This window comes from Bos taurus, chromosome 2 (genome assembly GCF_002263795.3).
Source record: "Bos taurus isolate L1 Dominette 01449 registration number 42190680 breed Hereford chromosome 2, ARS-UCD2.0, whole genome shotgun sequence".
Lineage (NCBI taxonomy): Eukaryota > Metazoa > Chordata > Mammalia > Artiodactyla > Bovidae > Bos > Bos taurus.
The window spans coordinates 43,627,135-43,643,539 of NC_037329.1; the positions used below are offsets into that span (position 1 = coordinate 43,627,135).

Genomic DNA, 16,405 nt, shown 5'->3' on the forward strand with positions numbered 1-16,405 from the left:
CACCGCAGGGCAGAATGTCTTCCCGAGCGGGATACACTGTTGCCCACGGGGGAAGGCAGGTTGCTTCCTCTGTGCAGGTCCTCAATGGACCGACTCCAGGGCTTTGATTTGTCCACCGAGCTCTCCACAGTGCTCTCCACACTTTCAAAGTCAAAACTAAAACAAAAGAGAAATGCCACTCAAGACTTAATTCAGATTCACACAAACACATGGATGTGTAAAACTTGCTCCTTCCGATTACACATCTGCACCTTAATATGGGTAGTTTTTGCAAACAAAGAAAACTGATAATGGAATACAAATGAATTTCCATGGACTATGTGTTAGCTTCAAAAATACAGAATGACAACTAGGAATGTGTTATTTGCATCTTATTATAAGGCTTGCTGACTTACTGATTAGTAACGAGCTCTGGCGGGATAGGGAAAAAAGATCTTAGAGCTGTCTACATTTTGCTTTAACGAGTCAATATGTTAGGCGTATACTAATTTATTCCTACCCATCAATTTTCACCGAGCATTTTCTCCTAGTGTGTTGGCAAATGTGCTTTTCCAACCATATGTGATACATTACTTGCAAAGTTATGAATTTGCTTTGATTTTGGAATCTCTCCCCAGTGTGGTGCTCTTTAAAGTAGGGCTGTTGTTTCTCTGGCATATTTTTGAGGTTATTACTCATGTTAACCATGTTAGAATAAATGGCTAAATTGCTCATCCTTGTATAATTTTAGGAACAAATTTTTAACACACAGGCCTCTGTGTTCTATGCATTTTTCCCCTGCCAAAGTTAGTAGCTCTACTTTCTCAAAATATATTTTGTCAATGGTTTCTAGCCATAGTTCCAACAAGAACACCTGATCAGGTAGAAAATAAACAGAATGCAGCTATAATTAGTATCATCTGTAAGATTTTGAAGGCTATCATGGAAGAAATATCAAAAACACATATTGGAAATAGCAAGTATGACTTATTACACAAGTGTGACTGCCAAAAGAAAATAGCTGCTTAGAACAATCATCTGTAAACTAAGTGATACTCTCCATCTATTAAATTCTAAGCCAGATAACAGAGACGGATGCACAAAGTCATTGAATGGGTCTAACAATTCTGTTATTCCTTAGGATCCAGAAACCAGTGAACAGAAAAGAGGTGGAATTAAGTAATCAAACAGATCCTTAAATATTAAAAATAGAAGCCTATAATTGACATCAGAGAAGGTAAGCCTAGGGGCATCCTAAGATCACCCATGTCATTAAGACTCCTGCTAAGTCACTCTGCAGCCCCCATATGTTCAGCCGTTCAGCATCCTTATGCTCCTCTCAGCTCATCCCCCATCCCCTCACCGAGCAGAAAAAGGAAACGCGCAACTTGGTGAATGCTCCCGTTTTAGGGAGGCTGCATGAGTCTGCTGTTTCACATTACATGGGAAAGAAAACTGCCACATGCTAAGGAATAGCAAGACATTTTTTCAGCCCATTTAGTTTCAAGAAAGTATAAAACATAAATTACTTACCTACATATAATTTTCTAATTAAAGCAAAAATAAGACTAATAAGCAAAGACTGTAAAGTTAATTCTAAAATTTAAAAAAGTAGAAGATTAGGAACCAAAAACTCTGAGTTCTTTTTTTTTTGTTGTTGCTGTTGTCTTTGTTCTTGGGCTTCAGATTAGAAAAATTCCCTTGGAGAAGCATGACCTTTTCCCACTGGCCTCATGTGTAGATGCATTTGGGAAAGCTGCTTTATAAGCTCTGATGTGATGGGGTAAAAGGTTGATTACAGCAAACATATTACAAATCGTACACAATTCTTTTCCATTATTCCTGGAGTTTCTTAGTCCTTCCTTAGTTCCTTATTAAATACTCTTCCAGATTTTAAAATATGCAACAGGATAATACTTCTATTCCATTTTGCCATATAATATGAAGTGTAGGGGAGATTAGCAGTTTTCGATGTAATAGGGGTAGATAAGAAACAACCTTTGGAAGAGTATGCTATAAACAATAGCATTATATTTCAGAGGACAATTTCTCATGAAGATAAGAACTTATCTGTTGAATTTTCTTAATACAGTCCGTATCATATACAAAGCTATCAAAACTGAAACTCATCAAGCCAGTTTCAGTTAACACTTTAGTTTCTGCAACAACAAGGCGGGAATAATTACAGCTTTCTCTTCACCAATTCTCAAGGAAGTGATGAGGATTATAAGATAACACGTGGTTACATCTTAAAGTGCAGCAATAGAAAAAACAAGTTCTTGCTTTAAAAAGAAGAGTTGAGAAGGAAAAAAGCACCATCTAGGCCAAAATGCCTTCCAATAAAATTAAAAAGAATACAGTATTATTTCCTTAATGTGTATGTGTGAGCGTGTCCATCTCTGGATATTGGAATAGTTTTCGATTAAAGAGGGAAAGTGGAGGAAAGAATGCATCATTTTAACATACACTTTCATTCCTACCGTAAATCTTTCCAGAAGCCTAGCAAATGAGAAAACTGTGAATCAACAAAAGCAAGGTGAAATAGTACAATTTTTCCCGCTCTTCCCCATTTTTTCCTTTTACCCCCTATAAAGAAAAGTCAAAACAATACAAATATATATAAATTTAAAAAGGAAAACCTCTTGTTTACCCCATTTCCTCCACTCCCATTATGTTTAGTATCTATTTCTGCATTAATTTTCTCTGTATTCACTAGCACATATAAATATACACATACAAGTTTTTTTTTAATAAAAAAGGAGTCACTCTTCTGTACCTTGCTTTATTCACTCAATAATATATCATAATACCTCTTCCAATAATTGCTAGAGTATTCTGCCATATGAACATATGAAACCTGAGCATCAAAGAAAGCACTTCTTTTGAAATAAGGACTCCTCTAAGGGTGATCTTACTCCCGTTTTATTTTTGCCATAAAAGCATTTCTACCAACAATTATGTGATTTGCTTTTAGTTACTTGAACAGAAACAAACCTTCTTAAGCCTTACCACATCTGCTTCTGGGTTTTTCCCCTCAGTGTGGTATCTAATTTTACCACTGAGCTGCATCTTCTGTGACCACATAAAATTTAAAAGGAAACAAGCCAGGTTTTACTTACGTTACTGCATACTGCGCAAATGATAGATATTCTACCAGAACATCGAGACCTTTGTTTTCTTCATTCAGAAACTCTCTGACCCATCTGTTTGAGGGAAAAAAAAATTCATTGGCAAAGATTATCATATGCTGTACCGTAAAAGGGCTTTCCCAGGTGGTTCAGTGGTAAAGAATCTGCCTGCCAATGCAGGAGATGAGGGTTCGATCCCTAGGTTGGGAAGACTCCCTAGAGGAGGAAATGGCAACGCACTCCAGTATTCTTGCTTGGAAAATCCCATGGACAGAGGAGCCTGGTGGACTACAGTTCCGGGTTGCAGAGAGTTGAACACGACTGAGTGACTTAGCACGCACTACCATGAAAAGGACACAGTGAAAACTTGTTTTTCCATCAGAAACATCCGCTGCCTGAAAGGAACTACAGCATTAAGCCTAGACTATCTCACATAAGGAAGGAGCTTTCAAATACGGCCACTAAGAAAACCACAACGTTTCCGTGTGAGTGACTGGGGGCAAAAAGTGTATGAGTGCCTTCTGTGTATTTCACTGCTTAGTAGAATGAGGATAACAGGTAAGAAACTTTCTAAATGAGGAACTTGCTGCTGTCCTTGTTCCACCACAACTCATCGACAGACTGCTTGTTTAGGGAGCCAAGACTGCATGGGGAATCAGGCAGACTGGGGACATGACGACATAACCACTGAAATCCAGGCCTGATTCCAAATCCACATTCAACTCCTTCTTGGCACACGATGCTGTAGTAAACACTCAACTAGCCAATGCGAGACCAGTGTTTATGGGCTTCTGGAAGTTCCATAGGGATAATGATTGCTTAGTTTTTTCCATGAATGTTAAAACCTTTTAAAAAAGCCGCAGGCAACACACACCAACCGACCTGAGATGTGACAAACATATTGTTTAAAATCATTTAAAAATAATATCAGTTTGCATTTGAGTGGTGGATTTGAATGCAGTTCTCTGAGAATGCGTATACATTTTTATTTTCACAGAAGATGAAACAGAGTGGTCAGATACTGAGGATAAACACCTGTTACCCTATGTCCCAGATCTCCTCCAGGATATCCACCTTCAAAGAACACGTGGTATCCCATCAAGCCTGTACAGCATTGGAAATTCCAACAAATAGTAAGTAAATACATCTGCTATACCACCACATAAACGAATCTTGGGGTATATGTGCCAAAAGCATTCCAAAGTGGCTGCTTTCCTCCATGAACACTGAGCCAATAAGGTTCACCAGTTATGGACACCGTGGCTCCTATGGAAACCAGTCCTGAAGCTATGAGAACAACGGTCAGACAATTCTACTGTGTGTCTGAAAGGATGAGCAGTCCTTTTAAGGTTTTTGCCTTAAAGGGAAAAAAACAATTTGTTGGGCTCAGAATGCCTTTCTTTAAAATTTTGTTTCTAGGGGGATTTTGTTGTTTTATCCTCAAGCACATCCTTTCCTCAGGTCCTATCACCTGCATAATGTAACCTCAGGTCTGCAGGTAGGTCCAGAAAATGGTAAGATGGAAAATGTAGACAGCGTGCGTCCTCCTTCCCCCCAGTGCCCAGGCAGGCCATCACAAAATGTATGCACTTAATATAGCCATGTGCAAAAAGAGACCTAGAGGGGAAACACTGGCAAAGAAAACATGACCTGTTGGGTCTCACGAAGCGGCTTTGTTAGGAGAGCTGACCAGAACTAAGGGGCTGGCCACTGAGAGGCTGGAGTTCCCTTCACACCACCACCTCATACATGACCTCAGTGTCTGCTTCCAGATCCTTATTTTCATTTATTTTAAATTACTCCCTATGTGGCTAGGTCTCAGAAGACATGAGGCATTTTTAAGTGCCCATTCTTAAAGCTCAGAAATAGAAAAAAAAAGTATTTTTTTCCTTTTAAAACTGGTAGGAGACTAAAGAAAGGTTGGAGCTCACTATTGAATTGGGTGACTAGCTTTGCTCTTGAAATTCAAGCCCTTTAGCCTCTCTGTGGCCTTCCCATCGGTTGGGTCTATGGGCTCTGAGGGCATGATTTAAACTAGCCCTCCGCAGTTGGGGGCACAGCAGAAAGCCCCAGAGCTGGGCAGGTGCGGGGGGTGGGGGGTGTCACCTTTTTAATTGGAAAGAAAACCAGATTTCTCAGAGTGATCTTGATTTCACCTGGTCTACATGGCCCAGATTTCACTCTCAGTGGCTCATATTTGTTGTTGTTCAGTTGCTCAGTTGCGTCTGACTGTTTGTGACCCCCCAGACTGGCCCCATAAGAACACTCTAATTTAGGAGTTGAGAAGAATAGTCATTATAGGTTCTTCTTGTTGATTTTCCAGACATTGCCTCTAAAACACATAAATGGTCCAGGACACCCTAAGGACCTGCCATTGTCTCATCTCAACCCCTAGCACCTTTGCCTCACTTAGTTCAGCCACAAACTGGAGAAGAGGCAAAATGACTCACAGATTTTTTTTTTTTAAAGGAAGGAAGGAAGGAAGAAATGGTAGGAAATAGCCAAGTACAGCCAGAGCTCAATCCTCTTGACTCAAAGTACTAATATGCATATATTTTGATGCAACTATAAAGCCTATTAATTGGCTTTTATTTCAAAGCCTTTATCAATACCCCTGCTTGTTCTTGCTGACTTTTAATGAAAGGACCTTAAAAATAAATTTCAAAGTGAAAGGCAGGAGCTTCTGCTCAGTTCCTAAAAATAGGCGAGAGTATAACATGTCTTGCCTCTGAAAGGTTTAATTTCATTTTTAACCTCTTTTTCGAAGCTGTGAGATCTTCCTTGGGTCTACAATTTGGCTCGGACCCCCGCAGTTGATTTAGGAAAGAATAAGATAGAACTCCATCACAGCTCCATACCTTACCACCCCTTTTGTCAAGTGGTATCAGGTTTGTATACTCATCTCAGCAAAAAGGCTCTGGGCTATAAGAAAACAACAATCATTCTGCATCGGAGAGAACAGAGGTGAGCGTGAACTTCTGTGGAAATGAAAGACTATGGAAATCAAATAGAGATGGTAGGTAGAGATGAAAAAAGGGCAACTTTCAGTATCCTTTAAGGGCATTATCAGGTACATGATTATGACATATCATAAATTGAGGATTCCTGTAGTAAATTTCCATTTTCACCTCTGTGCACACTACACACTCTTCAACATATTGCCAGTACGGAGAATTTCAAATTGGGTGATTACAGGTCCTGGAAAGTAGAATTGTTTCCGATTCTGACAGCATGCCACATTACTGAGTACCTCACAGATTCGATGTAAATACCATATGTTGTAAATTTGAATTTAGGCAAATTCCAAACCGGCTGCTGGGGAGCTGGAAGGCACAGTGATAATGAGAAATAGCTCTGGAAAAAAACTTATTCAAGGAAGGGCTCTAAATGCGGGTGCCAAGAGTTACTGTTTTACTCTAGTCGGGTCAAAGCTATGTTTCCAGATTGATGTTGTCTTCCCTCTGATTCCCTCCCAAATCTTAGACCCTCATTGTTCTCATCTAGAAAATAAAGTCTCAAAGGACATTACTGGCCTTAAATGTGTAAGATCAAATGAAACAGATGCAAGACACACAAAATGAAGGAACAAATGGTAAATTTGTTCTGCCACACTCCTTTAGAGAGATGCAACAGGCATCTGAAAGGAACTGCAGTTACTGACAAATCATGAAAAAAAAAATCACAAGGGAGAGAAAGAAGGTTAAGTATCACCCAGATTCATCATCAGCGGCCACGTCTTTTCTTCGAGACAGCATCTCAGACTGTTTCTCTGTTTCTCTAACATAGCCCATGGACCACCGAGGGTCCCCGAAACCCTCTCAGGGTCTGTGACGTTAAACCTATTGTCATACAAACATTGAGAAGTTGCTTTTCTCACTCTTCTGACACTTGCACTGATGGTACAAAAGAGATGTGAATGGAATCTACCACCAGTGAATACACCTATTGATTGTATTCTTCACCCCAAGCACTTGAAAGGGGGAAAAAAGTGAACTTCACTTAAAACTGTTCTTAGTGAAGCGCTAAAATTCATGATTTTATTGAAGCTTGCTCCTGGAGCATCTTTTAATTCTGTGCGACAAAATGGGAAGCCCACAGAGCATTTCTGCTGCGTGCCCAAAAACTACGCGATCTTGAGGGAAAGCATGGATACAATTGTTAGAGCTGCAAGCTGACCCAGGCACTGTTCACATGGAATGGCAAGTGACAGACACATTATGGCTATTCTATCTTGGCTATCTATCAGATAGTCTCAAAAGTGAAGGAAGTGAGTCTGCCATTTTGAGGAAAAAAAACAGAATATTTTTTGTCAATAAAATTTGAGCTTACAAACAAAAACTGGACTTTTGGAACACTGGTATTCACCACCATGAGTTTGAGAGCTTCCCAATGCTTATATTCTGATGAGACTGGTGATTATTGACAAACGTGATTATTTTTATATTGTAGAATAAAGTGTGTTTATGTTTGAAAGATCAGGATAACCCAGTAAAACATTTTTTAAATGATTTTTTCATGTTTCAAAATGGTGCATGGGTAAAAATCCCCAGAGTGCAAGACAGCACAATAGATGTTAGTATAAAAGAGTACAAAATCTCACTGATACGCTTTCAGATTCCGTGTTGCAACTAACTTTAAGAAATCACCACTTTTGAATGTTGGTGATTTCTGGCCACAACTATCTCAAAGTGCAATGAAGTGAAGTGAAAGGTGCTTAGTCGTGTCCGACTCTTTGCAACCCCATGGACTATACAGTCCGTGGAATTCTCCAGGACAGAATACTAGAGTGGGTAGCCTTTCCTTCTCCAGGGGAGCTTCCCAACCCAGGGATTGAACCCAGGTCTCCCGCATTGTGGGCGGATTCTTTACCAGCTGAGCCACAGGGAAGTCCAATTATCTGAAGAGGTTAATTTAAAAACTTTTTCAAGTACATATCTCTTTAAGGCCCGGTTTTCTTCATGTACATAAATCAAAACAAATCGCAACAACTTGAATGCAGACAAAGGTATGAGAATCCAGCTATCTTCTATTAGTGAAACATTAAAGAGACTTGTAAACATGCACAACAAAGCCACTCTTATCACTAATTTTTTTTTCACTTTGGAAAATAATTATTTTCATGCTATTAATGCTGTATGATGTTTATTATTTTATATTTATATATCTACAACTAATATTTATTATGAGGTAATAAATTATTTAAAATAAGCGTATCTAAAACTTACCAGTTCAAATTTCTAATATAGTAACATTAATAGATGGTGTGTTAGTCCCTCAGTCCTGTCTGACTCTTTTGCAACCCTATGGACTGTAGCCCTCCAGGCTCCTCTGTTCATGGAATTCTTCAAGCAAGGATACTGGAATGAGTTGTCATTTCCTACTTCAGAGGATCTTCCCGACCCAGGGGTCAAACCTGGGTCTCCTGCATTGCAGGCAGATTCTTTACTGTCTGAGCAACTAGGGAAGCCCTAATAGATAAAACCCACAGAAATAAAGACTTACTGGATTTCAAAATAATTTAAGGAAGTAAAGGAGTCTTGAAATCAAAATTTTAAACTGCTGGTTTGGTTAACAGCTTTAGATTTGGACATCTCCAGGTTCAAATCTTCAGAGAAGGCAATGGCACCCCACTCCAGTACTCTTGCCTGGAAAATCCTATGGACGGAGGAGCCTGGTAGGCTGCAGTCTATGGGGTCACGAAGAGTCGGACATGACTGAAGCGACTTAGAAGCAGCAGCAGCAGGTTGAAACCTTAATGCTTCTCAATTGTGTGGACTTTAGCAAGATATTTAATTACTTGACTTCACTTTCACTTTTCACTTTCATGCATTGGAGAAGGAAATGGCAACCCACTCCAGTGTTCTTGCTTGGAGAATCCCAGGGACGGGGGAGCCTGGTGGGCTGCCGTCTATGGGGTCGCACAGAGTCAGACACAACTGAAGCGACTTAGCAGCAGCAGGTCCAAACCTTAATGCTTCTCAATTGTGGGGACTTCAGCAAGATATTTAATTGCTTGACTCTCAGTTCCCTCATCTAGAAAACGGGAGGTTCAATGGTCAAGAGCAATTAAAAAAAAAAAAATCTGTTAAGAAGTAACACTTTTAACTTGCTGAATACACTGCTTAACACATAACAAAATTATAATGATCTCGTGAATTTCCAAAAAGCACCATCTAAGAAGGAATTGATGGTTTCATTGGTGGCTCAATGGTAAAAAATCTGCTTGTCAATGCAGGAGACACTGGTTCGATCCCTGGGTCAAAAAGATCCCCTGGAGAAGGAAACGGCAACCCTCTTGCCATTCTTGTATTCTTGCCTGGAAAATCCCATGGACAGAGGAGCCTGGCAGGTTACAGTCCATGGGGGTTGCAAAAGATTTGGACAAGACTTAGCAACTAAACAACAATGAATTAATTATAGGGTACCTTGTTACACATACACCATGGATGATGTACACCCTTAAGACCCAGCCTGAGCCATTCTGTTTCCTTTGCCGGCCTGGCCCAGACAGCACTGTTTCATAAAGAAGTCCAGGAAAGAAGATGCTCACCTCACATCCTTCAGCTCCTTCCTCTTTCTACAGAATTCTCCTCTTCTCCTTGCTGAGGTGTACCTCCCACCTGTAATCTCATGCCTATTCTCATCTCCCCATTGAGATACAGTGAACCAAGGAAGCATCTTTCAGAACTCTATGACCTCGCACTCAGGATGAAAAGTAATTTTCTATCCTAATAGGCAGTTTCACTAAAATAAATTACCTGCAAAGAGAGTGAGCCTACAATACAGTTTCATGGATTAACACCTATCAATCTATCCAGCTCACAGCCATCAGTGCCTCTGGAATCTTATCACCCAACCTTCAAAATGTCACAGCAGCTGCCTGTTGATAATGCACAGCCAATGTGTTCTAACAGTACTTGGCTCCTTTCAAGGGTATTTCAAGTCATTTCAAGGGGCTTGGGTAAGTCATAATCCAATTCTTCTCTATTATTATAGTTCCTGAGAGTAAGTGAATGAGATTATTTCTAGTCCATTTCTTATTTCAATTTGATTCCAAAAAAATTAATTTTCTTTCTCAAAAGGCCATTCACTTAAAAAGTTTTAGGCTTATATCAAAACTCAGAACACACCCTTTGCTTGACAAAGCTGTAGCTTGGAATGCTATTGCAGCAGAGCCCCAGATTTTAACCATGAAAGGCAAGCCTGTGCCAAAGATAATTTTTTTTCAGGACAAGTAGTTTTTAAAGGTAATGTTCCCTTTTAATTTCTGGGAGTTATAAACTCCTAAGTATCAGGATACTTTTAGATAGAGAAGGTAACATTCTCTGCATGAATTTCCTTAGGGATATATGTGGCTCAGAGGTTAAAGCTTCTGCCTGCAATGTGGGAGACATGGGTTCGATCCCTGGGTCGGGAAGATCCCCTGGAGAAGGAAATGGCAACCCACTCTAGTATTCTTGCCTGGAGAATCCTATGGACGGAGGAGCCCGGTGGGCTACAGTCCACGGGGTCGCAAAGAGTCGGACACAACTGAGCAACTTCACTTTCACTTTCATATCATTATTATACAACACTGTCCAATTATTATTATATAATATTATTTTCAACAAGCAAAAAAATAACTGTTATCATATATTGAGAGTAATTGTTGTTGTTTAGTCACTAAGTCATGTCCGATTCTTTGATACCCCATGAACTGTAACCTGCCAGGCCCCTCTGTCCATGGAATTTTTCCATGCAAGAATCCTGGAGTGAGTCTTTCTCCTGGAGATCTTCCCAACCCAGGGTACAAACCCATGTCTCCTGCATTACAGGTGGATTCTTTACCACTGAGCCACCAGAGAAGCCTTGAGAGTAATTACTTTGTATTAAACCCTATATCAGGTCTTTCATAAGTTATCTTTAGTCCTTGCACATGTGGCAGTTCGCTCCAGTAGCGTCCAACTCTTTGCGACCGTATGGACCATAGGCCACCAGGCTCCTCTGTCCATGGCCTTCTCCAGGCAAGAATACTGGAGTGGGTTGCCATGCCCTCCTCCAGGGGATCTTCCTGACCCAGGGATGGAACCTGTGTCTCTTACATCTCCTGCATTGGCAGGCAAGTTCTTTACCACTAGCGCCACTTGGGAAGCCCCATTTAATCCTTACAACATTCCTATAAGTATTATTATTCTTATTTTATAGATGAGAAGTTAACTTAGGTCACATGATAAATACAGAGAGTTTATGTATAATAATTTATTTAAGTCAAAGAACTGATAAGGGGGCATGGCAAAAATAGGTCAAGATCTCCCTTTCCCTAAAGCAAATAAGCACCCAATTACCTTTCTAATATGGTATCTCAAAGAGTACAATAAAAAATCTAAGGATTCCCTCTACAGCACCTTGCATTTCCAGAATTTCTCTTTGTACTCATTGATTATATTCACACTCCTAATTCTTCAAAATTTTTTCCCCATCAAAAGTGGTCAACCCAGTTAGCTTCATAAAGAAGAGTCCATTTCAGGTTTGGGTTTTCAGGACAAGCAAATCAGGTCAAAATCCCAGTGTGTGGTTTCATTCCATATAAGGGTATGTCAGACAATGCACTTTTGTGAATTTTTGTGCTGCTAATGCCAAAATTTTCCAAGCGTTTCACATAGGTAGTAGACAAGGGAAAACTTCAGCTGATGAAGATGAAAGAAAAATGCAAAACTCTTTCAATGTGCTTATAGTATCCTAAACAACAAACCACGCCAATTGCTTGCAGATTTGTACTGGCTTCTACTCAACCAGAGTGCTTCTACTCTGCCAACTTTATATTGGAAATGATCACCTTGCCTTGGTATTTGATGGTCAATTTCACATTATTTCATCAATGCTTGAAGAAATGCTTTTCGACATTCTGTAGAAATCCTGGCTACAGATCAACCCACCATTTTCAGTCAAGAAGTGTCAACAGTAAGGGGTTGGCCTTACCAAGTGGAATCTAGTTCCGGATCCCTGAATATTGCAAAATATTCAAATTTCCTAAGCTCTGGATGCCCAACTATATTATATTAAGTCACCACCACTTTCACTCCCAACAGACAAGCTCCATCGCTTTGATCCCAGAGCCCTGATTATCTTATTTCCTTTCAGGGAAAGAACTGCCAGATGAGGCCAGATAAACAAAAGGACAGCATTCTGAACAAAACATCTGGCTTTGCAGCCGCCGACTTTGGGGAAGTCTCTTACCTTCTCTGTCCCTTAATTCTTTTAATCTGTGAAAGGAGCAATCAATTTAAGCAATCCTAAATTTCTCTTCCAGTTCTGTTTTCACGCCACTCTGATCCACTGTTCTACAGCACACTTTCTGAGACAAAGGTGATTATCAACCTTAGGTTAGAATCAGTTCATTTTCCACATATTTCACTCTCTAGGTGCCAAGCATGTGAAATTATCCTTAAGGAAATGAATATTCTCACCCAGGTTCTGCAGCTAAAAATTAACCTTACATTTCTTTGACTTAAAAAAAAAAAACTTATGCTGAAATAACTGTGGAAAATAACCATTTGGATGGGTATACCAAATATAGTCAGAAGACGAAGTAAACTGTTATTTGGGTAATTATTTTACAGAAGAGTCTGAAAAACAAAAATGTAACATACATGTAAAACTTCATTTCCAGTAGACCTATCACAGGGGAAAATTCTAAAAGATCTGAAGTCTATAGTTTTTTCCTTGTAAGTCTCAAAGACTCAAAATCCAGAGGGGTTAAATAATTACCAGGTGTTAAACAGGTACTTTGGAAAGAACAGAAGCTATAAAAGAAAATACTGATATCATCTGCCTTAGAGACAAAACACATTATCTGAAAGTACTGTATAACTCTGCCATACAATTCTGGAGAAAGGGAGTGTGTAATGAAGTTGTACTTGCTGGAGGCAAAGCAACCATGCTGTTGCATGACAAACTCTTTGAAATGGTTAGTGCAGAGATTCCCCAAACTTCGCTTTCATGGTATGGATTTACACTTCATGGTCCTAAAATTTGGGGACGTAGGAAGAAGAGACTCAGAACAAAGTAGGTAGTAACACAAGGAGGTAAGTCAAGTGACTCTGCCCTCTTTTGGCCAGAGAACTGAGAAAAGTACAAGGCAGCTTCAAGTAACCAACTCAAAGAACTCCAGGGAAGGCTTCAAGATCTTCCAGGCTCTCAGTCTACATTACTTGTTGGGGGTTCCTATCTTTCCAGAGAATCACTCTACATACACCATCACTGAACGCAAGTAAAGAATTTTACTATTCTCATAAACATCCCAAATCAAGGACTGTCTGTCCTGCCTCTACTGATTCTTTTACAGTGAGCAATTCAAGAACTAAAAGGTTCCACCCGTCTAAACCTCAGTCAAAACTTATAATGAACAGTAAATAAGCTTAGTTCTTTGGATATGATTCAGTCACTCTCTTAAGTGTCCAAAAGCTTTACAGCTAAAATGTTCAGTGGGAACACTTACCCAATATGGTTGGTTCTTAAAGAAATTTCCAGTTCTCTTAGCACTTGTGTGGATTCTTGAACACGCCGTCTGAATTTCTATAATTCAAGAACACATATTCTCACAAAAGATATTTTAGCAAGTGTTATAACTGTAGCTTACTTGTAGTAAGTTTAACAGAATACAGAAACATCTCTGCTTCTAAAGTGGGCTTCTCTCACATTTTTTGCAAAGCACACAAATTTTTCTCATTGTTAACAGTGTACACACAAGGACTAGGGAAAACGACTTATTTCATGTAATAACTGTCTCTAAGTAGCTTATTTTTTTCCCTATCCCACAATACAATACAATACCTATGCGTTGGGGACCCTAAAATCATTCGTTTCAATGATTCAGTAGGGCTCACAGGTCCCAACATATAGTTATCCTTACAGCTAGGATTTATTACAGCAAAAAGTTACCAAGTATAATCCACTAAAGGAAAAGGTGCATAGTGTGAAGTCCAGAGGAAACCAGATACATGCTTCCAAGTCTCTCCCGAGACGAGTGACAAATGACAATATTTGTGAAATGTTTTCAACCAGGGAAGCTCATTGGAAACTTAGAGTTGTTATTTAGTCACACAGTTATGTTGACTCTTTGCAACCCTGTGGACTGTAGCCTGTCAGGCTGCTCTGTCCAAGGGATTTCCCAGACAAGAATATTGGAGTGGGTTGCCATTTCCTTCTCCAGGGGATCTTCCCAACCCAGGGACTGAACTCACATCTCCAGCATTGGCAGGCAGATTCTTTACCACTGAGCCTCCAGGGAAGCCCAGACACTTAGTACCTGGGATTTCTATTGCGGGTTCATCACTTAAACACTCTCTGCCGAGCACATACCAAAAGTGCAGACTTCCAGAAGGAAAAGAGGCACCCTGCATAAACCATGTGGTTGGCATCAAGAGTTCAGGCACAGTGAGTCATTATCAACAGGGAATGCTGGGAACTCTCCCGAAATTCAAGTGTCCGGTTGCCAAACGAGAGCCAACCTTGCAAGCATGCTTTTCCGAGGTGGCGATCTCAGACCTGCTATGTTTATTCTTTGCTGCATTACTTCATGTGGAAGGTCCCTCTAGACACTTCCCTTCTGCCTGACGAATGTCAAAATTCCATGTGTCCTCAGGGGCTCCTTCTCTGCTGCCATGACTGCAGAAGGAACAGGGTCATCCAGCTCCAAAGAGAAAGGTATCCCAAGGACAAAGGACAGGAGGAAGGTGAGAACAGAGGAATCCAGGATGTGGGGAGGGGAGCACCCTGCCACAGGCCGGCCTTGGTGCCCCAGGGCAGACTGGACTCCCGCTCAACACAGATGGGCTCCGGCTACCCTTGCCTCCTCTTCTGAAGGTCCTTGTGCTTCTCCACAGCTGCCTCTCCAAAGACTCTCAAAAGTTTCCCCCCGACTGCCATTCCTGAAGCACCCTGAAGACCTTCTCAGGTGTGCAGCATCCAGGAGATGTGAAATAAAAGCATCCCTGATGCCATGAAAAACCAGAGCCACCCCCATTTTGTCAAGAATGGCTTAAGACAAAACACAGTCATCTGTAGTTTGGAGGGACATCTAAGCCCAGTGCTTCCTGGAGAGCTTTCCAGCAAACGAGGACTGGCCTGTGGTCACACAGCTGAGGAAACCACTTCCAGGTGTGCTGGCTGCTCCAGAGGGGCCAGTCCCATGGCTGAGTCACAAGCCTTGGGCTGTCTGCACATGTGCCTCTCGGAAACAACTCAGAGTTCATCCCCCGCAACCTGTGCTGGTTCCCTAACTCAGTCTTATGCTTCCTCAGGGAAGGTCATACCTCATACAGGGTGACAAGGACAACCGGGATACCACCAAGGATCTAACTGAGTACAAAGGAGGATCCGCTGAAGGACTAAGAGGCACATATCAAAACAACGTAGCTCAAAATACTGAGATATACAGGTATGACAACAATAGCAGGTCATATTTATCAGGCATTTACTATGGAAGGCGCTACACTTTTGCAACTGCAGGATTAACTAAGACACAACTAAACTGACTTCATTGCGTGTTCTGTTCTCTGGGGGAACTGTTTGAATTTCAGTTGGACTGTGCACCAAAGAGAAACCTTGGCATATACTTCCCTAACACATAATGACTGCCAACACTCTGCATCTGTACCATGTACCCAGGATGCTTTAAAAAACTTCAAAGGGAAACTGTTTGCCTGTGGGAATCAACAACAACAAAAAAAGAGTTGGGTACTATTTATTAGCAGAGTTCAGCCTCCCCCAGCCCTCTCTATAAAAGGCAGGCTCAGGGAGGAGCCCACGGAGACAGCTAAGCCCTGGAGACCCATATAATAGGTTTCCTTCTCCATCTGCGGCACCCACAGAGAACCAGACTTCTCTCTTCATGGCCCATCGCCTTTCTCCACGCCAGACATGAGCACACCCCTGTAAAGTGCAGACTGAGCACCGCCTGGTATATTAAATAAGGAGGCTGGTTTGGAGAGATATCTAATTTAGGCTCTTCTTTCCCTGCCCTACAGGGTTTCATTTAAAACTACTTAGAAGAAATAGAATATGCTTAAGAATTTTTTTTTTTTTAAGAAGACAGCAAATTAAGAATCTTCAATTCAATGAGAACAAAAGGATTAATGAATGAAGTACTTGAGGACTCCAGATGCAGTTAAGGGGAGACTGCTCAGTTTAGACTGTCTGGCTAAAATGGGAAGCCTGATCGCAAATCTTTTACCCCATAATGCAACTGAGAATTGTAAACTCATTTCAACTGCAAGCCATGCTTTACTCCAGGCAAAATCTCCTTTTCTCCTGACTTT

At 40.7% G+C, this 16,405-nt stretch overlaps 1 protein-coding gene across 5 annotated transcripts in view; it reads right to left on the reverse strand.

The window, feature by feature from the left end:
* The window catches only part of FMNL2 (formin like 2), a 332,616-nt gene that overhangs the window by 93,053 nt on the left and 223,158 nt on the right, over nt 1-16,405 (reverse strand). For 4 of the 5 annotated variants that reach the window (NM_001206821.1, XM_005202499.5, XM_005202496.5 and 1 more), the window contains 3 exon segments: nt 4-156; nt 3,099-3,182; nt 13,585-13,661. In NM_001206821.1, the coding sequence (NP_001193750.1) occupies nt 4-156; nt 3,099-3,182; nt 13,585-13,661 (314 nt within the window). 5 annotated transcript variants of the gene reach the window in all.